At 44.0% G+C, this 27082-nt stretch overlaps 1 protein-coding gene across 1 annotated transcript in view; it reads left to right on the top strand.

Annotated features, from left to right (window-relative positions):
- Window positions 1-27082, top strand: part of INTS8 (integrator complex subunit 8) — a 793677-nt gene that overhangs the window by 12803 nt on the left and 753792 nt on the right. The window contains exons 2-3 of the mRNA XM_086966019.1: window positions 12454-12626; window positions 20949-21123. Coding sequence (XP_086822145.1) covers window positions 12473-12626; window positions 20949-21123 — 329 coding nt within the window. The 5' untranslated portion in view covers window positions 12454-12472. The remainder of the gene's footprint in view (window positions 1-12453; window positions 12627-20948; window positions 21124-27082) is intronic.

The following is a 27082-nucleotide window of genomic DNA, read 5'->3' as shown; positions in this document are numbered from 1 at the left end:
GGCACTTTCAATAGACAAAGATTATTTCTTCTCAGAGTGTTTTCAATGGATTCTAGTTTTTCCTGATATCCCTGCTCCCGTTGTCTTAAGTCATCTATTTTCTTTGTGTGTTGAGTAGCGAAGGTTTTCAGATCTGTGACTGTGGATTCTAGAGCCGTAGTTCTGACAGCTAATGCATCAAACGTTTCCTCTAATTTTTCACAATAGGATTTAAATTCTTGTTGGTTCTTCTGTGAGACCTTAAACCCATTCCTCATCTCATGATTTAAAGACTGTAACATTAGCAAGACCGATTGGTCGCTGGGAACCTCATCATCATCCTCGTCTATTGTCTCCGTACCCAGACTCCACCTCATTACAGAGGTGCTCCCCTGGGTCTTAACCTCCATGTTATTCAACAGGGAATCTTTAGCTTCCTTTAATAATAAATCTTTGTTACAGGATGATGCTGATCCATTATGCGGGCTAGGTGTGTTGTCGCTCAAACCCGAACTCTGCATATCTGCTATGTCAACTTGATCGTCCAGAGGCTGGTACCTATTCGGACTCAAAAAGCCCTCCGGAAAATTAGAAAGCGCGGAAACGGGACCACCAGATAAAGGTTTTAGCTCGAGAGTAGGAGGAATTACCCTGAAATATTGTTTGAGTGAAGGAGCGGGCTTGGTTTTATATAAGGCTTCTTGAGGGGGTACATTTTTTAGCCCAGACTTCTTCTTCTTCGATCTAAGCTGAGCTTTAGAGGAGAGGGGGGGTTTAGTTATAGAAACCAGTACTTTATTATTTTGCAGCGTAAATTCTTTCTTTGCGGGTATTAAGATATTAGACGTTGCCACCTCTTGATTTTTACTTCTAAGAGTATATCTAGAGACAGGTGGTCCTTGTAGGTCTCTCTTGGAATGAGGCAAAGTGTTTTCAACAATTATTCCAGAAAATGGAATGCAATCAGCATCTTTTTGAGTGCCTACCCTGATGGATTCTGGGGAAGACAGTCCATAAGTATTCGCGAACCCCGACTTCTACCTGCATGGGAAATCCTTGAGGCAACGCTGCGCCCCCTTCTCACCCCCCACACAGCTCTAGCCCACTGCGCTACCCCCCCCTTCAGTCCTGCTACCTTGCCGCCCCCTCACCTCTTCCTCCTCCTTCTCTGTAGTTGTAGTCGGATCCTCGTGGTTAATGGCGGCATCCGCCGCTGTGCTTCTAGCTGTTCCTGCCAGGTCTTTTCCCCCCGAAGACGCTGAAATGGTGAAATTGCTGCCAAGCGTGAATCAGGCAGCTGCGCCACACCAAGGGCTGCACTGCCTCCGAGCTCGCAGAGGACACAGAAACCCCCCCCGGAACACTGAGCTCACGCTAGTAAAGACGCCAGGTTGCACACGCTGAATTCTTACAGAACTCCCTAGTTTGTAATTCGTTCACCACATCAACCCCGCTTGCCCGGGCTAATATCACAGGGAAACGCCGAGAAAACACAAACGATTAGCCTGAGAATGCCGTCTGAGTGTCACGGAGCCTCCCGACTAGCTGCTGCTGCTAGCCGCCATGTTCTCCGATGGTTACCCAACTATGGCTTCGTTGTAAACAGCATTGAAAACTCTTTCTTTCCGAAAGGATGAGACTGATCTTCCTTAAATTGTGTAAAGCCTGGCAGATGCATAATATGTGTAATAATGACTCTTCTCCGTTACCACAGAGACAACAGTCCAGAGATGGGCAAGTCCGTAGCCATTTTGGTATAAGGTCTTTAGTTGAAAAAGACTCCAGTCTCAGTAGGGTTAGTTTCCTCTTGTAATGATTATCTTTATATAGCATTTACTTCTCCTGATGGTGCATTAAAGCGCTTTACGTCGGGCAGCACGCTGATTTGGAACCAAGGTTAGTGATTTGTAGTGTTACTGGGATTAGTCTTGAGCAAGTCATTCCATGCATTCTGTCCATTTTATTTGTGGTATATTAAATTAATAGGAGTTAGAAATGTTATCCCTGGAAAGAGAATAGGAAGTTATGTGAGTTCATGCAGCTGTTTGGTGATTAATAAATGCGCTAGAGGAAGTGTGGTAGTGTTACGTTGCAGGAGTTTGGAGTTAAAGAAAAGAGTGATGTGATTTGTCAAATAAGTTGAGCACAAATTGCAGAAATGCATTTATAAAGATTAAGAAAAACATGCAGTTGACTTTGGTTGTGCCTAGAGGGAAAATACACGAAGAGGATGGGAAAGGTAGAAGAGTCTTTTGAAAGGAAAAATCACAGGTGACAAGCAAAGATTTTAAGTAAAGATACACTTTTCATACTGTATTTTGTGAATACAGCGGACACATTTTGAGACTGCATGCAACCGTGAGGATTCAAGACTAGACAGAAGTAACATTATTTGAATGTCAATCAATCAATCAGGGATTTGTGAAGCATACTACTCGCCCTCAAGGGTCTCAAGGCACATGTGTCTGTCTGTAATGCAACTAGTGCTCATGTGAAGCGCTCTGATACCTTCGGGTCAAGCTCGCGTTATATAAAACTTAAAAAAAAAAATAGCTATAAATTTGGTACTTTAGTTAGGCACCAGAATTAGGTAAACAGTCTGTGTGGTGCTAGACCATTGTTTCAGTAAGGACATCCAATCAGCCCCCGGATTGGAAGCCTAAAATGTTGAGAGTAGAATCTGCAAATGCTGGAGCAGATGTTTTATCCAAGTTCGGCCTTGTTTGACCTCCTCCTGGATTGCCATGGCACAAGATGGAGGGCGGGTAAAGCTTCCCTAAAAAGTACAAGTGTATTGCCTACATTCCTGTGGCGGGAGGGTGGAAATCCACACACTGAAATTCAATGAAGACTTTCTTAGTAAAGGGCTGCTGATTAGATCTCCTGGAGCACTGCCCTCTGTTAGATGGTAGTGATATTGACAGAATTTGTGAAACAACCAATAGTTCACTGATACATTGATAATAACCAAGGTCATCACTGAGGCCAACACACACCAACATTACCAGATTAAGTTGGCTAAAGGATGATTGTGCTCATGACAGAGAATATTTGATTGGAGATGATGGTTCTGCAAACTGACCTGCAATTCCCTGCAAGTTGCAAGCACAATTGGTGAAAAAGGCTTATGCAAATATCTTCTGCAAGCCATTTAAAACATATATAGGGGACAAGAGTTAATTTCTACAAGGCTCAACTCGAATAGGTTTACTTGATGCCCATGTGTGAAAAATGGGGTTATTAGTTGAAGGTAAGAGCCCCGTTCAAATAATTAACACAATCCTTTTCAGGGTAAGTCACAAAAGTCACTTAAAAAACCTATGCTTAACCCTCTGATAGTATGACACAAAAGCACTCAGGCTTAACTTAGAGGAGATGGTTGTTGTTCGCGTGAAGTGCTGGTCGTCATCAGAACTTTGCTTTGGCGGGGGATGCGGCGGTGGTTGTTGATGACATGAAGAGTCCGCCCAGTATTGCAAAGAGCCCAAAACATCTGAATTTTCACCTGTAGCTCCGTTTTTGCAGATTGGAAGTAGGAGTACAGTCTAATGCCAACCAAGGGTCCAGGAACTGTTGGGGCTGCTCTTGGCGATTAGGACTCACTCCAGCAGAAGCCAGCAGCAGGGCTCAAGCAGGTCCAGTTGGGGCTGGTCAGTTTGGCAGTTGCTGGGAAGGCCTCTGGAAACTTATGTTCCTCAAACAGGAGGCCTGCATACTGACCGTTGGAGTCACTTTTGGGGATCCTGGGTTCAAGACAAGCGGGTAAAACTTCCTTCTTCATACAACGGAGAAGTCCTTCTACTCCATCTTCCACAGGTCCATGAGTGTTCGTTCTAAGGATGCCATTCTTATACTCAATGACAGCCTGCGGGTGGGGGATGCATCCTTTGTCTAATCTTCTCTGATTTCTGGGTTTGGCTCGAGTCCGTCTAGGAGGACAAGGCAGATAGGCCTGAGGTGCATTTATTAGTCTGAGGAATGTCCAGAGCACCACCACACATAAGTGAAAGGTTCACCATCACTTTAACAGGTCCTTCCAATTAGAATTAGCTGCGATACACAAAGCGTAGGCACAGAGAAGCTGATGTTACATTCTTTTATTCCGTATGTACCTACAAAGACAGCCAACACATGTTTCGCCATTGTTCGTCTACATTAAGTTTATTTGAATGAAAGCACTGTGACCCTCGTAGTCCCAAGGAATCAAAAGTAAGGATCATAGTAAAAATATGCACAGTGTAGTACCAGTTAGCACATGCAAGTGTCCTGAAACTATGCCGATATTTTCAGGGTACCTTCTAGGATTTTGTTCCAGTCCTTCTCAGGTATTGGTTTGCCAATGTCCTCTTCCCACTGTGTTCGAAAGCGCTCTGGTGGCTGTTGCATGTCCCGCCGTATTGCTTTATACAGACAGGACCCCGTCTTGATCCGTCCTGCTGATAGTGCAACATATCTGCATCCCGCCAGCGCGCTCGGCTCAACGTCCCCGGTCTTCCAGTGTGCCCTAATTCTACGTGTCAGGGCCCCGTGCTTTAGGAAATTACCCTCTGGCAGGTCATATGCAGTTTGCAAGTCTGCAAAGGGAAGTAGCGCAGTGTCACGGTATAAGTCACCTATCTCCTGTTGTCCTGCCTCCACCCAATCCTCTAGCCCTGCCCAGTGTTCCCCCTTTGGAAGGTAGCGCAGCATCTGAGAGTGTTATGTCTGGGGAGTAGGGAGTTGCAGCACTTACTTTCCTCAGGTATCTGGTCCAGCAGCGCACTTATTTAGCGATTTATAGATCTCTTTTGTGTCCTCAGTCGAGGTCCACTCATTACTTTTTATACACTATATAGTTTTATCAGTAAACATTCAATGAGAATGAATAGGCCCATTTCAGTGGAAAAAAAGTCTGTCTATTAATGACCATGCACTGTCACACCATGATTTAAAAATATATTTTCTGAAAGTGAGATTTTTTTAAATATGAACTGAGAAACATTCCTGCACCCACCATGACAATGCTGTTAGTGAACTACGAGGTAAGTCGGGGGTTATTTTTACCCTATATGTGGTTTTATTATACAAGGAGCAAAAGTTTTGTCTCTTAAATCAGACGAGGTTTTTTTGTATAGATGAACTCACATGCTTGAAGGTACTCGCAAATGTGATGATGACTAAAAAGACGACTCCGAGAAATAAAGTATTTGCCTAGGATCACACTATTTGAGACCAGTTTATGGGTCAAGCGCATTACAGTTGGGTCGAATAGATTTTTCAAGTCACGAAACGTGCAGGTCTGATCAAATTTTTCTGATATTTTTTGAGGCCTGGACTCAAATGGGTTCAGCAAAAAATTAGGTGAGTGAAGGGAAAAAGTCTGGGGTAATACAGGTCAATGATGTCTGGTCAAACAGTATGGTATTTGGACCACATTCTAGATTGCTAGGTTGGACTGCCTATCACAGTAGCCCTTGGCCACTCTACTCCCAATTTAAACATTTCTAGTGTAACTTGCATGTTTATTTCACATAAAGACACAAGATGAAGGACAGAGTGCTGAAACTTTTCAAACACTCACCCGAGTCACGGATCTGAGTTAAATCCATCGTTCATTTGCTCACTATGCTACCCCTGTTTGGCCTCCGCCATTTGCAAATCAGTCTTGACCCTGCCCCCCATGGGAACAGTTCAGCCCGGTCTGCCAGGCTTGGTCCTTCCTGGACTGGAAAGAAGCCTCCTGGGACAGGTTTCGGGGTATCGACCCTCATTTGCCAAGCTAGCTTGAATCAAGTGTTGCAGCGAGCTGGATCCCCCACGTCTGGACATGCCATAGCCACTTAGGGTGAACATAGCCACACAACAATATGATGAACTTAGTGCTTGTACTTTTCAAACACTCACCACAAGTTACCGTTCTGGGTTAAATTCATCTTTATTTTGCTCACCATGCCACCCCAGTTTGGACCCAGCCATATCCAAATCAGTTTTGACCCTGCTCCCTATGGGAACAGCCCAGCCCGAACGTCTGGACCAGGTCCTCCCTGGACCGGAAGCAAGAATCCTGTGGTAAGTTTTGGGGTGTCACCCCTTATCAGCCTTGATGAAGTTTACTTCACATAAACTAATTTTTTAGAGTCTTTTGGCAGGTTCTTTATGAAATGTATATGTTGCCCACCAGAAGACTACTTGACAGAGCTGGAGATAGGATTCACTTCAAAGTGGTACTCCTTTCAAGTTACACTACCATCACCATGAGCAGGCTATGACGGGTTCAGCTGTTGAGTACAGCTTAATAATATTTGTGGCGGTTGGGTCTTTTTAACTGCACCCTAAGATGAGGGTAGGCTATATGGTGGCTTCTCCCTTGAAACTCTGAGTAGTCTGTCAAGCCTGGGGGTCCACACTTCTGCCAGTGTGTTTGAGGTAGTGGGTAGGGGTGCAGATCATTGTGTATATTTGTATATGGGGGAGAAATGTCTAAACAGTTGGGGTATTCCTCAGAGCTGCCTCGGGCAGTCTAAAGCGTGTGGTTCCCTGTAAAGTTCAGAAACCATTCCCACCGGCCAACAACTGATTTATATCCAGGCACAGTTTTGCCCTTTTGCCCCCTCCTACTTAATCTAAATGCCACTGCTCTTTGGGGGCGTAATGGCTAAGAAAATAATTGCTCTTCCTAATTTCTCCAGTATGCAGTCGCCAGGGAGCGGTGGACAATATTTTAGACTGTGTCTTTAAAGGACTGTGAATGCCTTGAATACTTACAACATTGGAACAAGCTGTCACTGTCAATATATGAAAGACCAAGATGGAGGTGTCTTATTGCCTTCCCAAGCACGGGGTGAGAGGGGTGATGGTATCTAATTATTAGGCCGACTGAGAGATCAGCTGCTTGGAATGTGGTTTGTGTAGTGGATATGGAAGGTTAAGTTTACTGATTGAAAATAAATGAACATAACTAGAACCACAATAAAACAAGCATTTACAATGCAATGGTTTCACCTTTTGAAAAGTTTGAGCTATTGGCATTGTAAATGACAACATTTTTATTTATGTGTTGGTTTTGAAAATAAATAAATAAATGGCATTGTCATTTACAATGCCAATAGCTTAATCTCTCGCAAATGGGGCAGGGCCATGACGAAGTTGTTGCTTTTGAGTAACTACACCGATTTTCAAGAAAATTATATCATGTTACACTTAATTACATAAAATAGGCATTTAACGCTTTATTTTTAGCCCAAAATGATTCCAGCGCAGCACACAATTGTCAAAATAGCTGCTGACGCTCTGGTTGTTCTCATTGTTTTCACGCACTCTCGCTATAATGGAGTTGCGAACTGCAGCGTAATAATTATGTGATCTGGCGTAATTTTGGGAATTTCATACCAATTCCTGAAATGAGAATGCTGTTGTTAAAATGTCGGCCGGGCCTAGTTGTTACCAATGGTCAAAAATAAGTCCACCCTTCTCATTACTGGCTCTTTAGGTGTGGCCGGAGATTTCACCAGTCGCCATCTTGTAAATGCTGGTTGACGTGGGGCAGGAGCGCAGAGTGCCGACCCATGTGTCAAGAGTCACAGTGGCCGCACACATGCAGCCTGCAAACGTCGCTGTCTGGAAAAATGGTTGTCATTGAAATGGGTATCCCGCTAATTACGACCTGGCTAGCGCTTAGAGGCATTCAGCTGAACAGGCGCTCGATAAGTAAGTTGCCAGAAGTGCTCCGTGGCGTGCACCCGCAAGCACAGTTTACGAGCTGTTGTTCCAAATGTTTTGTGGCAGGCCGGTTGTGCGGTTTGAGTTACACCCGCATTAGCGTCCCGGGGTTTCCAGGCTCCAATGTCCGCAGGAGAGGCGGGTACTGGACCTCATAGTTACCTGTTGCTCTTGTCTAACTTTAAATTACTTGAGGGATTCCCCCTGCAAAATAAGAACTTTCTAAATAGTGCTCCAAACCGCTCTCCTGCCGCTTCTAAGCGCTGTAAATAGCAGGTGTTCCGGTCACCCCATGTAACAGGCTCAGTTTGCTGACCTCAGAAGGATGAGAGGCAGAGAGGCGTACCTGGGAAGTGATCCTGTGTCTAGCATGCTATGTAGAAGTTTCTGCGGCGCGGGCATTAACCCATTGAGCACTCTGCATCTTGAAGAGCTTGAGGCCTGCACAGGACCAGGGCACACGTCCCCTCAGGCCGCACCAAGGGCTGCTCTGACAACAACTCGGCACTAATCCGATTAGTATCAGCACTTTAAAACCACAGGCACTACGGGGAGAGGAGGGGGCGGCGCAGGAGGGAGAGAGAGGGAAAATAAAGAGCGGGAAGGGGAGTGATAGAGAAGGAGGGAAGGAAGGGCGGAGAGAGGTTAATAAAGAGCTAGGAGACATTGTAAAAAAACAGAGGAGAGGAAGGGAGAGAGGGTAATAGAACGATGGAATGAAAGGTGCATCTCATTACAAGTATATGTGGATTGCTTTGCTGTGAATTAAAATAAAAAGTACACAAAGATTGCAGCCTAGCTAGAATACCTTAGCTGAATTTGTAATAAATTCTACTGAGATCGCAGCCGAACATGAATACGGCCGATAAAGAAGCCATCAACAATCATCACAAAAATGCGCACTCTGTTTGCATTATAGTAAACAAAGATCGCAGATACACGTTAATCCCTTATCTGGATTTGCTTCAAACTAAACAGACATCTCAGCTCAACGTAAAGAAGTTTGATAGAAAAATGAAAACTAATCCCATTACAAATATGCGGATCACTTTGCAGTGAATTAAATAAAAAAGTACACAAAGATTGCAGCCAAACTAAAATTCCTTCGCTGAATTTGTATTAAATTCGACAGAGATCGCAGCCAAACATGAATACGTCTGATAATGTAGCAAACAAAATTTATCACAAAAATGCCCCCTCGGTTTGCATTATAGTAAACAAAGATCGCAGCCAAACATTAATCCCTTAGCTGGATTTGCTTTAAAGTAAGCAGAGATCTCAGTTAAACGTAAAGCCCATCGAAAACAAAAAATAAAACAAACCCAATTACAAATATGCAGCTCGGTTTGCAGTGAATTAGACAACAAACTACAAAGAGATCGCAGGTAAACTAAAATACCTTCACTTAATTTGCATTAAATTAGACCGAGAGCGCAGCCGAATATGAATACGACCGAAAATGAAGCAAACAAAAATCATGACAAAAATGCGTCCTTGGTTTGCATCATAGTAAACAATTAATCCATTAGCTGGATTTGCTTCAACGTAAACAGACATCTCAGCTAAACGTCAAGCCCTTTAATAAAAAAACAAATACCATCACAAAAAAGTGCGTTCGGTTTGCATTAAATTAGCCAAAGAAGTACATAGAGTTTGCCGTGAAACTAAAATTCCTTCGCTGGATTCACAGCAGATGATGGTGGGGAGCACCGCCTGTGTCTTGGTGTAAGTTGGTTGACCTCGTATACGCCGTCTGTATACAAGAGCTTTGGCAGTTTTTTGATCCAGGGCAGGCAGCAGCGCCTAGAGTGGGAGACGCTCCAGCCAGGGAGGCAGCAGCAGGCCCAGAGATGCGATGGTACGTGGGGGTAAACTCAAGACTGCATTATCGAACTAAAATGATGGTAGCAGAGGCCTCGCAGGCAGGTCCGTTGTAGTCACGTGGGGGGGTCCCCACTGGAGCCGGTGTGAGAAGGTGGTCGTCCTCGCGGTGAGGAGTTACTTCACTTTGCACAGGGGCGATACGATGGTACGTGGGGGTAGACTTAAGGCAGCGCCGCAGAACGGAAATGATGGTGGCTTAGTCTGCGCAGCCAGGCCTGTTGTAGTCACATGGGGGGTCCCCGATGGAGCCGGCGTGAGAAGGGGACGATCTCGCAGTGAAAAGTGGTGTCACTGCGCCCCCAGCAGTGGATTAGCAGTCGATCACGTATGACCCTTTGTCTGGGCCTCTGAAGTATATGATGATTGTCACTTGCGCTGCCATCACCTTGCAGCTGTATCCCATAAGGAAAGTGGAAAGCATACGTTACAACTTGTCTCAAACAAGTCAGGTCCCGGGCCGGCAGCCAATCACAGCGCGGCCCGGGGAATGACGTCACGGAGGTGTCCAGGGCCGCCAGCCAATCACAGCGCGGCCCGGGGAATGACGTCACGGGGGTGTCCCGGGCCGGCAGCCAATCACAGCGCGGCCCGGGACACACGGCGACAAGGGGCGGGACTTAAAAAAAGAGTCAAACGCCCACGATTCGCGTTCTGACTGGGAAAAAGTGATTGACAACGATGTCTTCCAATGGCTAGCCTCCATTTATGGAGCTAGCCAATGGAAGAAGGGGCGTGTTCAAGTCCCCCATACTGTAAACAAAAGTTTTCGCCCTGCGCGAACGCTGCTGCGCAGCGGATCGCCAGGCGAAACCTAAAAAAACATGTATGACACTACTTGGGCTGGCCCTATTGTTTAAACATTGGAAGGGAAAAATAAAACCTGAAGCAAAAGCAGATTTCCAGCTTTTACCTAAAATGTAGTGGCACTAAATTGCATTTTCTTGCATTATTTTCCATCTCTTTTGACTCCAATATTTCAAACTAATGGTGGAAAATGTTTCACAGAAATGCACTTTAAAACCAGAGCCTGGACTTCCGCCACTACTGCCACCCCTGCATAGCATTTGCAGTGTGGTACCCAGAAAGAGTAGGGCACTGGGATCTGTTGGCATCCACCCTCTCTGTCCTCAAGCTTGTGAACCCAATGGACAGGGATGAGAGCAGGAGCTACACTACACCGTAGCTTGTAAGAGGGTGTCCACTCTTGGCAGAGTCTGTAATAGAATGTGATGAGAATGTGTGGAGACAACAGCATTTAATTGGTACACTACTAGTCAGCCCATGTAGTGATCATTTTCCTTTATCATTTTTTTATATTCTCTCATCTCCTCGTGATCTTGCTGAAATCAGCATATGCATGACGGTATAGTATATGATCCATATGATTGTGGAATTGGAGGAATGGCAGAATTCTTGATCTAGGTTCCAGAACTTGGGGCTGGCAAGTCACCTGATATAGGGCTATGGTTGCATGGACAGTGTGTATGAGTTTGAGAGGGGACAAGAACAACAATGTCCACTGCTCCCAGACACATGACTTGTATGGGTGCAGGCTGCCTGCAGGGAATTGACCCAACCCATCTTACCTAACCTGTGGTCCAGAGGAAGACTAGCCTACTTCTCTTTAGCGGCCTTTGCTTTTGGCACTGGAGCAGTAATCATTCCCCCCAGCCTTTTCTGCCAGTGCTGCTGTGCACCAGGAGAAGGCAGCCTCGGCATGAAAGGAGAAAAACGCCTGATGAGGGCACTGCAAAGGTAATATTTTAGTTTCCCCTGGGGTCTAGTTTAAAGCTGTGCTTTTCGGTTGGAACCGTAAATCACTACTTCTGCTCTGGTGGGGATTTGTCCATGTTTACTGGTTAAAACCCAAAACAAACCCTCATGTCACAAACAAGCTGGAATTGGGGAGATTGAACGGGACTTAAGATCTTACTGTGTTATCATCTGTTTCTGTGGGGAATCTCTCACTCCTGTAGGCCCTTAATACAAATGTGATTAGAAAAGGCAAAAACAAATATAGAGCATAAGACAAGATGTGGTTCATGTGTCATGAGCAAGTAGGATTTGGGCCCTGAATGGACAAGGTATTTTATTATCTACTGCAGTTTTCTATGAGTAATTCATCGCTCTTGCAGGTTCTTAATAAACACATGTTTAGAACATATATTTCATTGCTTTACTGCAAATCATAACATTCAAAATAATCATTGATTAGACAACAGACCTGAATGGGGCAACTTCTAAAGGAAGAATGATGGCACATATAAACATTTAGCTGCTTCTTTAGTTTTGCAACAAAGTAGATAGATGCAGGATTCATTTATGCATTCTCTTGAATTATGTTTCTTTCCTGTACTATACAGCTTCAGATAGTCTGTAATTACATTTGCCATCTTTAAACACCTACACAACATCGTTTAGTTCACCAATCCCAAACCCTGCAATATGCCTTGCTATGCTGCCATTCATTTCAATTGCCATCTCGCTTTACCACAATTAAATGCCACAAATAGCATAGATTCTTGCTAACCCCGAGAGAAAAAGATTTTCACGACCACAAGGATTAGTTTCATATAGTGTTCAAACTTTTTTGCATTAATCTTAAACAATCTTTCACAAGAAGTTTCTTGAGATACTTTGCATTTTATTATTTCTAGTATAAGGCTATACCATCATTTTTTTTATACCAACTCACAAAATAGGCTTTCAACACGTGCCACATGCCAAATTAAACTATACTTAATTTTCCACTCATATGCGAAAGTAACATAAATGTTGATTTTATGAGTGTGTCATTTTTTGGAGAGTGGGGAAAATAAATGTTTATTTTATGAATGTGCCGTTTTTTGTAGTGTGGGGAAAATGAACTCTTGGGAAATTTGATTTTTTCAGATGTGACCAAGTATTCAAAATGGACAAAAACCAAGCAAAGAAAATGAGTGCTGAAGCTGCCGACAGGGAAGCAGCAATCGCAGGTCGGCCTTCCACCCCACCTCAAACCTCCTGGTTTGAATTTCTTTTGGAGGAGTCCTTGCTTGAAAAGCACTTGCAAAAGCCCTCACCTGGTAAGAAACCTGCACAAAGACACTGTGAGACACGGACAAATACAGGTGCATTCTATTTCATCTTGTAACATTATCTTTTCCCTAAAATAATTGTCCGATGTCTGTTGGTGAGCGTCTTTGAGGATCATTTTAGTCAAAGATGCATACATATCTTTGGTATCTAGACTTTATATTTGGGGAAGCAGTGTCTGGTTTACAAAAACGCACCTATGGTCTTTCCACTTATGCACTTCAGCATAGCAGAGGCACGTGACCCATATCCTTATAACTACATTGTTTCCTATGTGTTATTTGACATGCTGAATGGTGTAAAGTAACTTCTCAGTCATAGTAGGTTTATTTATTTTCTTAAACAGAGTATTCTTGCCCACATACCAGATCCCACAGCTATTTTTCAAAACATATTTGATACCTTTTCTAAAAACATTTTTCTATACATGTGCCTTTTGCAGCCTAGGTTTTGAGAATGTTGTCTACCTTTCCTTCTTAACCCCTTAAGTGCTATGGTTATCTCCCTCCATCCTCCTCTGCCCTGTTCCCAGGCCATCTTTGCCAAGCCTTTTATTGCTGTTAGGGCAGTTTGCGTTTAAACCTTCAATATGTCTTTTTCTACAAAAGCTATCCAGGTTACACTTGTGTCCTTTTCTTCACCCACATGTTTGGGAATCTGAAGGTGCACAGGGTTTATGAATTTCTTTAGAAGGAACTAAGAAAATAGTCAAAAATGTTGCAAAACGTTTGCTTTTTTGGAAAATATGCCGTGCAAGAAAGTATGTTTTTTTTTCTCTGAGAATGGCATCATCAAAAAGTGTGCTGGTCTGAGATCACCCTCTTCTCAGCTTTCTTTTTTTGTTGATGGTTTAAAAATATATATTTTATTTAAACATTATACAGTGCTACATATACACAGATCGACATACAATGTTATAGGCTGTATGCTGCCCTGCCCGTCTTAGGACACCTGAAAAGTAAATACCACATCAACTTGTGATCAAGTATAATTAAGGCACACAGTTACATGAAATAAAAAAGTGTACTTTCATTATATGTAATATAAAATTCTTAGGAACACACTTGACCTTACCCCGCAAGAATTCAGCGACATTTTAATTGCTATATAGATCACAAATCTATTATTTTAAATATCTACATCACCTATTACCTCCCAGCTCTCCAGTCTCTTTACCCACCAAGTGCTGTTGGTATAGGCACAAAAAACCCTGGGCCGGCTTTGAGGAGGTAGAAGCTCGTTGTAAATATCTGACTGAGTATTACAGTACAGCATGTCTTTAGACCAGTCTTCAATGGTCTGAACGGGACCTCTAACCCAACAAATTGCTACTCTGCGCTTAGCCAGTAGCAGCCTAAACGCAACCAAGTGCCTGACCTCTTTATTTACATGTAAATACAAATAATGCGTTGGAACCAATATTCTGAACACTAAATAGACTGAAAATCCTGCAATTTTCTAAGCAGTGGTCAATTTTTCCTATTTCTTGTGGTTTCTGCCTTCTTGCAGTTGGTTTTGGAAGCAGATGTGAAACCCATGGGTCCTTATCCCCGTCATATTGTAATTTCATACTTCCTTATTAATCCAAAGAAAAGTGGCCACAGTGACGTCTTTGAAAGCTATGCGTTACTGAAAAGTAGGCAAAATTCTGAATTCAGCAGGGGGCCATTTGTGTAGGTCCATGAAGTTTTTCCCAAAGAAACTAATCATTTAAATTAAACACCAATGAAAATTAAGTAGGATAAAATAGAAATAGGAGACAGTGTTTTCATCCGTAAACATTTGCACTGATTGTCAATCTTCAAAAGTAATTTACCATTATGTTCTAGTCTCAGCAATCTATATTGTTGATCACGCAATAACACGTGATACCCTGAGCCATCAGTTTGGCTGCAACTCATAATGATTCTTGATTGTGTATTGACCATGCATCAATCCTTGTGGTAAAACCTGAAAAATGGAAAATGGATATGGAGGAAATGTATGCATTTTTTAGATGTGCCCAAGAATAGTGTTTTTTCTTTAGTGCAACTCTAAATTTGGAGTTGCCATAAAACCATGTGATCCAGGGCATTTTGCAAAATATGTTCTTTATTGCTCACTTTTTTAAGTTTAAAAGTCAAAAATGAAAGGAAATTCAGTTGTTAATAATTATACTATACTCCATTCCCACGTGTCTCTGTGTAGTAACAGGAAATTTCTCAAGATTTATTCTTTGAAATTTGCCTGTTATGTCAATGTGGGCTGGTGTGATAATTAGTTCCTGGCACGGCTGGGACCCAGGAAAACCTATAGCAGCCACAGACATTTCTCAAAAGTAGACACCAGAGAGTCCTGGGTGGTATGCCATGTGTTGATTCATGTACTTTCCTTACCCAGAATGCATTGAAAACTTTAAGCATTAGCTCAATCTATTTTTCCCTACGTGTGTGAGGGAGAGCTCTAGAATTTGTGTGGTCTTCAAAGTTCCTACCATCCAGTGTTTCCACACATCGCCCAATAAAATTAGTACCCACTTATGTGGCCTGTCCTATTGCCCGTGACTGAATAGGACAAAAACTGACCATATGAACTCAATGTGCTGTAATGTGTTCTTCACATGGTCACTGGTTTGGTCCATTCTTGTCTTGGACAAAAAGCCTAACCTCACAGGTGTGGTATGGTTTTCAGTGGGAGAAATCTGAAATGTAGGTTGGTAAGACTTTTGCCATTTATTGTATGTTTCTGTTTTTGTCTGTCATATATGTGTCATTTGAATCTGGGAATGAAATTCTGCATGGGTTTATGCACAACCACCCTGGCTCCCCTGAGTGTCCTCTTGTTTAAAATGTCGGGGGTTGGTAGGTTTCATTGGGTGCCAGTCGACCAAGTGCATACATACCAGTATAAGTGCGAAGAAAGAGAACAGCTATTGGCCAAAGAGCCACAGTTCCATAATACCCACTTGCAAATATCTTTATTTATTTTATTTTGAAAGTTTTATATAGCGCGAACAACATCTTCGCAGATATCAGAGCGCTTTACAGAGGAGGGGAGCATGTATACGCAGATACATCAGTCATGTTAGCAGTACATCGAAGTGATATCATAAAACAATCAAGTAAATCAATTTCAAAGTCAACATAAAATACAAGGGTTCGAACAAGTAGTACAGATGAGTATCGAGTCTTTGTAGTTTTTCCCCAATAGTCGTTCAAGTGTATTTAGCCATGAGGATTGCTTTTACTTCTCTCTTGAAAAGTATGGTAGAGGTGATGAGCCTTGTTTCAGGGGGGAGCGAGTTCCAAATCCTGGGGGCCATTCCTGAGAAAGAGCGTTTATAGGTTTTTTCCTTGCGGAATCTTTTAGGCTTTAGCAAAAGATTGTTTGTGCCTCTAGTGTTCCTGGAGCCTCCAGAAATCGTCAGCTTCTGAGCGAGGTATCTAGGTGAGCTCAGGTGTACAGCCTTGTGGGTCAAACAAGCGATTTTCAGGTGTATTCTGGCTTCAAACGGCAGCCAGTTCAGTGATTTGAAGTCAGGGGAAATGTGTGAGTGTTTTTTTGATCCAGTGATAAGTCTCGCTGCGGCGTTTAGAGAGGCTCTTATGGGTGCCGTAGTAGCTAGGGGGAGACCGCAGAGGGCGGTGCTGCCGTATTCTATTCGAGGTATGACTAGTGATTGTACCGCAGTTTGGAAGTCTTTGGCTGGAAGGAAAGGTTTAAGTTTCCTGAGGGTGTTGATTTGGTAGTTTGCTCCCTTAGTTGCTTTGTTGATGTGTTCCTGCATGCTGAGATTGGTGTCAAGTGTTATGCCCAAAGATTTAGCTGAGTCCACGATGGTGGGTTGAACATTGAGTGCCGTTAGGTCTTTAAGCCACATTTGCGCGGTAGTGATCTTCGCGGGAGGTGCGATCAGGAGGAACTCTGTTTTAAGGGCATTGAGTTTGAGATGATTAGCGGCCAACCAAGATTGGGTGCTTCTGATTGTTGAGTTCAAGAGCGTGATGTCTTTGGGTGATTGTAGTTTGAGATAGAGTTGGGTGTCATCAGCATACATGTGGAAATGTACATTGGATTCTTGCAGCAAGGTGGTGAGAGGTTCCATAACTAGGTTGAACAAAGTTGAGGATAAGGAGGATCCTTGTGGTACGCCTAGCGATACAGGTCTTGGTGCGGACATCAGGTTGTTGCTCTTGAATTTCTGCGACCTGTTATGCAGAAAAGAAGTGAACCATTTGAGCACAGTTCCAGATAGGCCCATTCTTGTGTTTAATAGTTCGAGTAGGTTCTCATGTTTGACGGTGTCAAATGCGGAGGAGAGATCAAGGAGGATGAGGAGGCAGGTATCGTTATGATCTAGGATTTGGAGGGCGTCGTCGATTATGTGAATCATGGCAGTTTCCGTACTGTGATTGGCTTGTAAGCCTGATTGATGAGAGTTGAGGAGATCAAATTGATTAATATGTTTAGTCAATTGTATTTGTGCGCATTTTTCCAGCAGTTTGGCAAGAGTCGGAATGTTGGTAATGGGACGGTAGTTGTTTAGGTCAGAGGGGTCGGCTATAGGTTTCTTTAGCAAAGGTGTTACTTGTCCAACTTTGAGGGAGTCGGGAATGAACCCTTGTTGAAGTGAGCTGTTAATGATTTTGGTCCAGAGTGGAAGGAGCGACGGGGTAAGGACTTTTACAGCGTTAGCAGGAAGGGGGTCCGTGAGGTGATTGGATGGTTTCAGAGTGCTGAGCAGTTTGCCAATTTCTTCTTCCGTGTAGGTGACAAAGGTTGACCAGGTTGCATTGTTTTTTGGTTTAGTGGGTGTTATGCAGTGGGGTTTGGGATAGAGGCTTGCGTCCATGAGGAGATCATTCTTTATGTTGTCCGTTTTTTGGTTAAAGAAAGAGGCGAAGTCTTCGCAGGAAGGGGCTTTGCACATAGTGTTGAGAGGTTGGGGTTGTTCTTTGGTTTGTGATCGGATAAGCTCAAACAGCTTTCTCGGACGGTTTTTGGCTTGGTCGAGCTGACGGCTGAAGAAGTCTGATTTTGATCGTTTTATTTTCCTGAAGTAGGCATTTCTCTTTTTCTTCAGGTTTTTTAGGTTCAGTGCAGAGGGAGCTGATCTCCAGGAGCGCTCTGCCAATCTCATGGCACGTCTATCGTCATTGAGACTCCCGTCATACCAGGGATTGGAGATTTTTGTGGTGGCTTTTTTTAGCTGCAAGGGCGTGACTTCATTAATTATTGCGGTCATATTGTTAAGATAGTGATCAGTCAAGGATTGGACGTCCTTAATGCCAGCCGGAGGAAGTAGTAAGTTGTAGCTGTTGGAGGGCAGAGAGTTTGAGTTTAGTTTTTTCATGTCTCTTTTCCAGACTTTGGGCCTGGCGGATTGAATAGGGTTAAATTTAACTTTTTCATTGATGAAGAACGTGATAATATGGTGGTCCGACCAGTCACAGGGTTGGATAGATTCGAGTTGGATAGCGGCCTCTTTGGAGATGATAAGGTCGAGGATAGAGCCTTTCTTGTGTGTTGGACTGTTGCAAATTTGTGTAAGGTCAAGGGCGTTGAGGAAATTCTTCAGACCTTTTACCACCGCATCATTATGATCGTTCCAGTGGAGGTTGAAGTCCCCAAGGTATATTTGTGTGAGTTGCCGCCCGGAGTTGGTTGAGATCATGTCCATGATTTGTTGGGAGAAGGTGAGGTTGTCACCGGGTGGGTGGTAAACGCCGTGAAGAGTGCAGATCGGTTTGCCCTCACTGATAATATCTAGGCTGATGTATTCACAGGACGATGGGGAGGGCGGGAAGGTGAAGATACTTTCAAGACAGAGAGGTTGCTCCTGTATATACATGCGATTCCGCCACCTTTTTTATTGCCAGACCTGTCAAGTCTAGTGATGAGGTAGTTGGGGGGAACCAGAATGTCCATTATAGGTGTAGAAGATTCTGTTAGCCATGTTTCAGTCATGATGATTAAGTTCAGATCCAATTTTAGGATGAGATCGGCGATAGCGGCGGAGTGTCTAGAGGCTGATCTGCAGTTTAGGAGAGTGCATTTGAGACGGGGTGTGTCGAGGGTGGAAGGGTGCTCTAGGGCGAGGGGGACTTTACTCAGGTTACTATGGATAGCGACTCTGTTGTTCAGTGTGGGGGGTCTAAGGGGATTGGAGTGAATCGTAGGTATGGCAGTGAGTGTGTCGGGTGTGTTGCTAAGGGGAGCTGGGTCATAGGAGCGGAGGAGGGTGATTGTGTCTAGGTCCGAAAGAGGGTTGCAGGAGCGATGGGGGCGGTTTTCACGATTGTGAACAGGGATTGAGGTCCAGTGCGGTGGGAGTCGAGTGCGAGAGTATGTAGTGGTTTCGCTATGCATCAACCTAGGGCAAAGCCTTTAAATCTAGAGACACATTTAGGGATATAAGAGATGCATTTGTTACAGAGAAAACTACTAAATAGTTTCTTGCTAGTTCTATAGCTACATAAATTACTTTGATGAAAAATATAACTTCAAGACTATATGCTTTTAATGTCTCTCCATTAATCTATTTGCTGTAATGTCAACGGAATCTATTCTGTGGTCACATTATTGGAAAGGAAAGACTCAACCCTTCTTAGCAGTGCATCTCGTGTGTTTTTCAAAACCCACTAGGTGGCCTTGTGGCACATTGAAAAAAATGGCAGCTGCCATTTTGTTTGTTTGAAGCCCTCACCCCTGTGAAGGTTGGCAAACAAAAGAGGCACAGTTGGAAAGTCGATAGACTCCCCTCTCCATTGGGCCTCTGGTATGCCTACTTTCTTATGCAGTGCTATACTGGGGTGTAAAATGCAAAAAAACAAAATGGTGGTCACATTTCGCCCTGGTAGATAGTGGACCTTTTGCCTTCAATGGGAAGGAACTAGGAAAATGGTCTAGGCTCCGGAAAAGGTTTAAAATTAAGTTGAGCCTTTGGGAAGGCTTGCCCTTTTTCAAGGGTCAGCCTCCCAAATAAATCCCCACTCCCAAATAAAAAACAAAAAACCTCACCCCCCCCAAAGAAAAAGAAATGATTGCCTGGTGGCACAGTGTAGGATTCCTGCTTCTGGATCGGGCCCAGATGTGGTCATAGAGAAATAAACTGTTGGCAAACAAACCCCTCTCCTTTCCAGTGTTGCATCTTTTTGACAATAGTTTGCCGGGGGGGGGGGGGGGTGGGGGGGGGGTGATCGTAAAGCTCGTATGGTGCACTCTGCAATAAAACATGGCATACGTTTCCCTGGTGACTATTACCTCTTCTCCTATCTTGCGACGCATGGGGGAGACGATGGTCCCCTTCAGGGAAAGGAAAAGGTTAACTAAACACTTTGTCCCTCAAGGTGGGTTGAAGTGGGGGGAGGGTGGTTTGGCCCAGGGCAGGAATATTTTGTGGAGGAGCACCATTGGAAAGCAGGGACTTTCAACTTCCAGCAGTACCTCTTCCATAATGAGAAGTGTGCAGGAAGGGACAGCTATTTCCCCAGGCGCTAACCATGAAACTTATATGTCTCCCACATTATGAAGTTTGCTTGTCCCCGGTTTTTCATATCATATTGCTTTGGCTCTGTGTTCTGTGCTTCCCATATCTCGTCTGTGCTTGGTACCAGTAAATCAAATTCTACAGTCTTCATCAAATAAAGCCTTTGAACTTTTCACATGCATATTACCATTGTTGGCTACATATTTTATTATTTGGAAACAGCATGTGACTGGAAATTAATATCAAAACAACACGTAGCTGCACTTTTTTGCATTTGGCTTGGGGACTTATTCTTAGTCAGATATTTTCAACAGTTCTGAAAATGTTCTGTTTTTCCTGCTTCTTAGAATCAACTTTCCTTAATGACCAATTTCGCAATGTGTAGTATTTATTTATAGTTATTCGTTTATTACGTTTGGATTTTGCAATATTATTAGTTTGATTAAAAGAAGATTAGTCATCTGTTGATTTGTTGTTTAACACTGTCCTATCACCCTTACCTGTTAAGAGGAAAGTAAGCAGAATTTCGTTTTTGGGAACTATCACATCAGAATTTCATTTTCATCACCTATGTTTCTTTGTTGACCTCGATCTTTAAAATTGATTGGTGGAAAATTGGGTGAGTTTTCTCCGCTGGTGGAGCCAACAATTTTTTCACCCTCATTTGTATTTTCATTTTCTCATTTAATGGTCTACAATATCTTTAAATAATATAGATAATATTGGATTGAGAGTGCAGTGGACCATCATGTAATGCTGTATATAGGAATATAATGTCTGATGGAGGCATGAGCAGCTATTGGTATGAACCTGTTTAAAATGTTTCTGTTTCCCTCACCTTTAGACCCTCCACCTGTCATGCTGATTGTTCATTTCCTGGAACAAGCTTCCAAGCCCTTGGTTAATGAGCAGAACCAGGTTCAACCCCCGCTAGACAACAAGAAGAACCGTACCTTGAAACTTCTAGCTCTTAAAATCGCGGCCCACCTGAAATGGGATCTGGAAACACTTGAGAAAAGGTGTGGATTTTTAAAAGTTTTTTATTTTATTATTATTTCTGTTATTTAATTATCTAGCTTTTCAGCAATGTTTCAGTGGCATACAGAAATTCAGTGAACATCATGCTTTCATATACTCGTGACCCCTGTAACTGGTTTAGTGTTCCCTATATTTGCTACATATACACAATACATCGGAATGGCACTGGGCAGATCACAATGAATGCCTAGGCGCTATATTGAGAGGCCTCCCAAATGCAAAACCTAGGTGCTGTTCGCAAAGCACACTTCACTGCAGGCTCGTCTAGAGTCATGGTATGGAGGAAGCATTTAGTGAGATTACTCACCGGTAGCCGTATTTCAACATGGTGCTATATTCTGTACGTGGTCGGGAATGCAAGCAGGGAGTCTTCCATTTGCGTGGTGTTTACTCCCTTGCACATTAATTCACACCCTCTTGTCAGTCCACACTCACAGACTTGTCATGCATAGTGCCCCAAGCTCATTTTATGTACTAATGACCCTGGAGTTTTGTGTTCAGCTCTGAAGGCCGGAAAACACATTTTATTATACGGATAGTTCAAGTTTTGTGTGGCTCTTTGAGTGGGCATTAGAGGTGTAAACAAATAAAATGAAAATGTATTGAGATGAGGCTTCCTTCTCGTACTCTGGAAGTGAGTGTCCTGCGATCCAGAGATACTGGCGGACGATAGGGAACATCCCCACCAGGGTTCTGAAATGTCAGATTCAACTCTTACTGAAGTTGGGGCTCTTGACAACTAAGGGGGATTGTGAGGGTCTCATGAAACAAGGCCCCTTTGATGATGTAGAACATCCTCACCAGGGCTCTGAAATATCAGATTCAACTCTTACTGAAGTTTGGGCTCTTGAAAACTGGGCGACCGTGAGGCTCCAATGAAACCAGGTCCCTCCTGAGTATGGGTTGTCTGTTGCCATACATGAAATACCAAGCTGCTGATGATTGGACAGAGCCTGGTGTTTTGTTGACTGGTTGCTCCTATGTTAAGGTGATTTACTTGGCGAGGGTGTGCCTGGCGACACACCGGAAGACATAGAGTTCTTCTGAGGAAGATAATTGTGGCTTTGATGTGCCGTGAAATATCTGAATGTCTTACACATTCTTGATATGCTTGCTGTAAAGCATACATGTTGAATGTCCTCTCCATGTTAATCATTGCCTAATGAAATAATGCTATTACCTCTTCTTTCCTTCTTGGGATTGGTAATAAAAGTGTTTAAACAATAATAGCTCCCAGCTCAGCGACCTCTCTATTGTGCTTTCTGCAATTTTAAATAATAGTGGGGCTCTGGCCTTGCTGCTTGCTACACTTGGGTATTTTATATCTGGATGTAAATCGTGGGTACCAAAAACCTGGTCCAAATAACATTTGCTAAAGAGTGCAGGAGGTATTTGAGTTCAGTTTATACCTAGCGCTAAATGATTGGACAATAATAAACCTGAACAGTTGTTGTGCCACTGGTGGGCTGTATCTTCCCCTCGCACTGAGGTTTGAACGAGCACTATCCACCAAGTAGGACCTAGTGGCACGTGGCTGCGTGAGGTCAGGAGTGAGCGTAATTTGCATACAGCTCCTGATCTGCAGTAGTTTAAAAACCGGTGCAAATAGCTTTTGGACCCGGTTTTAAACCAAGTACTGATTTCAATGATCTCATTATAAACATTTCCTTTATCTCTCATCTTTTTAAGTGAACTAATCTAAAAACACTGTTGCTGTGTACTTCCTTGAAAGAAGACCAATTTGGATTTCCCAGGCTAATGTGAGGAGCAGGTCTCTAACCAGAAGGCTAACCCGAAGAAAGGTCTCATTTTGAGTGTTTGAGCTTCCCAGGAGCAATGGCAACCTTTGCTTGTTGGTTCAATTGTGCTGCTGGGCTGCATGTATGTAACCAGAGGTGGATAATTGCGGAGTAATGTGAATGTTGTCAAAGGCAAAAGTTGTGACCTGCATCATGGCCAGCTCACTGGAGCCCATATCCACCAATTCCACCCACCCAAAGGGAGACGGAGTAGGTTCCTCTTTATCTCCGGCCCTGTGAAACATTAACACTGACTATCGGTACCTTATGTAATGTTACTAGAGTGTCTGACAGACTAAGCATTGTACAAGTATTTGACATTGGATTCATATTTTAAAAGAATTGTCAGAATTGATTTTACGAAATTTCCCTATCTGGGACACTAGATTAAATTAGTGCACACACTTGCACACATACACGCTGATAACACATCATTACCTGAGCACTCGCTCGCTTCCCCGCCTCCCCGTGATTGTGTATCGGGGAGGAGAACACCACTTCCGGGTTTGCTGAGCGGTTAGCGCTCTAGCGGACAGGCTGACGGGGCTATTTAGGCCGAGCCTTCATTTTCCGCGCTGCGGCAGGGGGGACAGTGTGAGTGTTTCCCGGACCCGCTGGCCTGCTTGGACGCTCAGTCCGCTTTACTTTACTTTCTTCTTAACAGCGTGTTGCGCATGATTTAAACTGTGATATTTTAAAAGAATTGTCAGAATTGATTTTACGAAATTTCCCTATCTGTGACACTAGATTAAATTAGTGCACACACTTGCACACATACACGCTGATAACACATCATTACCTGAGCACTCGCTCGCTTCCCCGCCTCCCCGTGATTGTGTATCGGGGAGGAGAACACCACTTCCGGGTTTGCTGAGCGGTTAGCGCTCTAGCGGACAGGCTGACGGGGCTATTTAGCCCTCGCCCCTTCTGAGCGCGCAGCGTTCGCGCGCAGGGGAGCCGAAGATACCGCCGAAGAGTAGCCAAAGAGTGGCCCGTCTGCGCCCGTCCGCGACTGGACGGGGCTAGGGGCCACCCACCCTGTCCTTGCCACTATGGACTGTTTTAGGCCAACTCCCGTAATCAGGTACGCCTCACACACTCTGAAAGCACTACAACACCAGGAGAAATATACCTGTACCACTAAAACCTTACGCTGCCCAGAGGGCCCTTTTTCATGCCTTACTTGCGGATTTCAGGCTATGGACTCCCATATTATTGCTGGACGGCCCACTTACAACATAGGCCCCCAAGGAGGCGTAAAAAGTTTTTTGCTGAACCTCAGATCCCTCCCGAAACATCATATACAATTATGGGATACCATTCATAGTATTCAACCAGAGATTTGCTTCCTAACGGAAACTTGGTTGAAACCCCACACTACCCCTACTATCACTCTGGGGATACCCATAGGATACAGAATCCTCCGGCTTGATCGACCTGTGAAAATAGGAGGTGGAATCGCCATCATATATAAGGACACTCTGAATATCAGAGTCTTAGACCAAGTCATGCTACCTACCATGGAAGTGTTAATTTTCCATCTGGCATTCAGCCCCAAGGTATATTGGCGAGGAGCATTAGTTTACCGTCCGCCTGGGCCTAATGCGGGGTTCTCTCTTGCCCTCACTGAACTGTTAGCTCCTCATTTGAAAGCTAACGGAGATTTTATTCTCTTAGGAGATTTTAACTTTCATGTTGATATTAAGGATCACCCGGATACCAAAGTTTTTCTCGCGGACCTTGCTCTCTTAGGTCTCCATCTTAGAAACAGTGAACCCACTCACTCAGGTGGCCATATTTTGGACTTGATTTTCACTTCGCATCCGAATGTTCACTGTTCTTCCCCTAAATACATTTTTTGGTCTGACCACAAACTGATTAATTTCTCCTTCACCCACCTTACTAATCCTATGAATCGATCGCATTCCCAGCATATTAAACGCAGACCCTGGCATAAAATAACTTCTGCTAAACTCATGCAAACATGGGAACAGCCAACATTCTCCAACTCTGACAACATCAATACTGCTCTCTTTAAGTTTAATTCCACCCTGACGATGGCTATTGACACTCTTGCCCCTCAGAAAAACGTAAAGAATCCTACCATGGCCAAAAGGGAAGCTTGGTACACCGAGGCCCTAAAAACTGAAAAGCAGGGATGCAGAAAACTAGAGAAAATTTGGAGACGAACAGGCAAGGAGGAAGATAAAACCCGTTATCTGGAAGTAATGACCTCCTACTATAAAAATATCAAAAAGGCCAGGAAAGTAGGCCTTACAGCCCAAATTGAAGAGGCAGGTAACTCTACAAGAGAGCTTTTTAAAATCATCCAGACTTTCACTAATCCTGAGGTGTGTGAGAGCCCAGACACTTTCACCCAGGCCTTGTGTGATGATATATCTCAGTTCTTTGAGGACAAAATAGAAGGGATATACAAAAAAATCACTGCAGTCTCAGATCCTTTGGGAAACGAGGTCCCTGAAATGTCCCCTATACTGACCCCTGTAACGACCCTTCGGGTAATCCCAGCAATAACTTTTGAGGGCCTGACCATACTCATTCATCAAGTAAAGACTGGCTCCCCCACTGATTTGCTACCTGCCAAACTCATTTCCCCTCTTATTGACATAGTAGGACCTTCCATCCAGAAATTACTTAATCTCTCTTACACTGAGGGCTTGCTCCCATCAGCCTGGAAGGAAGCGGTGGTGAACCCTATACGCAAAAATTCCATCTTGCCCTGGTCTGAACTCTCCAACCTTCGTCCGATTTCTCTCCTTCCTTACATCAGCAAACTGGCAGAGAAGCATGTAAACACCATTCTTTCCAGTTTTATCGAAGCGACAGGGGGCCTGGACCAATCACAATCTGGGTTCAGGCCCAACCACAGCACTGAATCAGCCCTTCTTTCTGTGACTGATCAGATCAAAATGTCACAGGATAGAGGTGGCTCCATGATTCTAGTGCTGTTGGACCTGTCTGCAGCCTTCGATACCGTGGATCATAACATCCTTCTCAGCCGTCTGCAAGGAGTAGGAATCGGAGGCCCTGCACTATCTTGGTTGGAGAGTTTCCTTTCCGGGAGGTCACAATCTGTCAGCCTGGGCCCCTTCCGCTTCACCTCTAGGGGGCTCACAAAGGGGGTGCCACAGGGCTCGTGTCTTAGCCCAACATTGTTTAATGTATACGTGGCCCCCCTTGCTGAGATTGTGCGGAAGTATGGGTTCACACCGATCTCCTACGCTGACGACACCCAGCTCCTCTACCCTTTCAATTCCCTTGACTCTAGAGTCAAAGAGAATTTTGCTGAGGGTATGAGGGCGGTGTCACATTGGATGGCGACGAACTGCCTCCAATGCAATGTCACAAAAACTGAGGTCATGCTCTTTGGTAAAGCAAGCATTCTCTGGTCCCCTGACTGGTGGCCGGTAGATCTTGGCCCTGCACCCACATCTAAACATCATGTAAAGAATCTCGGGGTGAAGTTGGATCAAAAGTTAACCCTGAAGGAGCACACCAACTACATTGCAGGATTGTGCTTTTATACTATTGGTCTACTTAGACGTGTCTTCCCGTATCTCCCTGCCACCTACAGAAAGACACTTGTGCAGGCTCTTGTGACCAGTCGTCTGGACTACTGCAACGGCCTGCTGACACTAGCAAATGCTGATGCAATAGGTCGCTTGCAGGTGGTCCAGAACACGGCAGCAAGACTGGTCATGGGCGCACCAGCTAGAACCCCCTCCAAACCCCTGCTGAAGGAATTACATTGGCTTCCCATACGACAGCGCATTGATTTTAAGATCTGCTGCACGGTCCATAGGTGCATTTATGGTGTAGGTCCTAAATACCTGTCTCAATCTCTGGTGTTATATCAGCCGAGCAGGTCTCTTCGCTCAAGCAACCAAACGCTTTTAAAACCTCCGGTCACAAAGAAATCCAGACAAGAGACCGTGCCTTTTCATCGGTTGGACCTGCCTTATGGAACAATTTGCCACCTGATGTCAGATCAACTACTAACTACCTATCTTTCAGGAAAACATTGAAAACCCTTCTTTATCAAGAAGCATTCCTGTCCACTTAATTCCCCTAGATGCACTGACTGAGAACTCTATAGCTGGCTCAGCGCGGAGATACCCTT

The sequence above is a fragment of the Lissotriton vulgaris genome, chromosome 4_1, assembly GCF_964263255.1.
Source record: "Lissotriton vulgaris chromosome 4_1, aLisVul1.2, whole genome shotgun sequence".
NCBI lineage: Eukaryota > Metazoa > Chordata > Amphibia > Caudata > Salamandridae > Lissotriton > Lissotriton vulgaris.
Note: the sequence above shows the minus strand (reverse complement) of the source record. Positions and strands in the feature narration are given on the sequence as shown.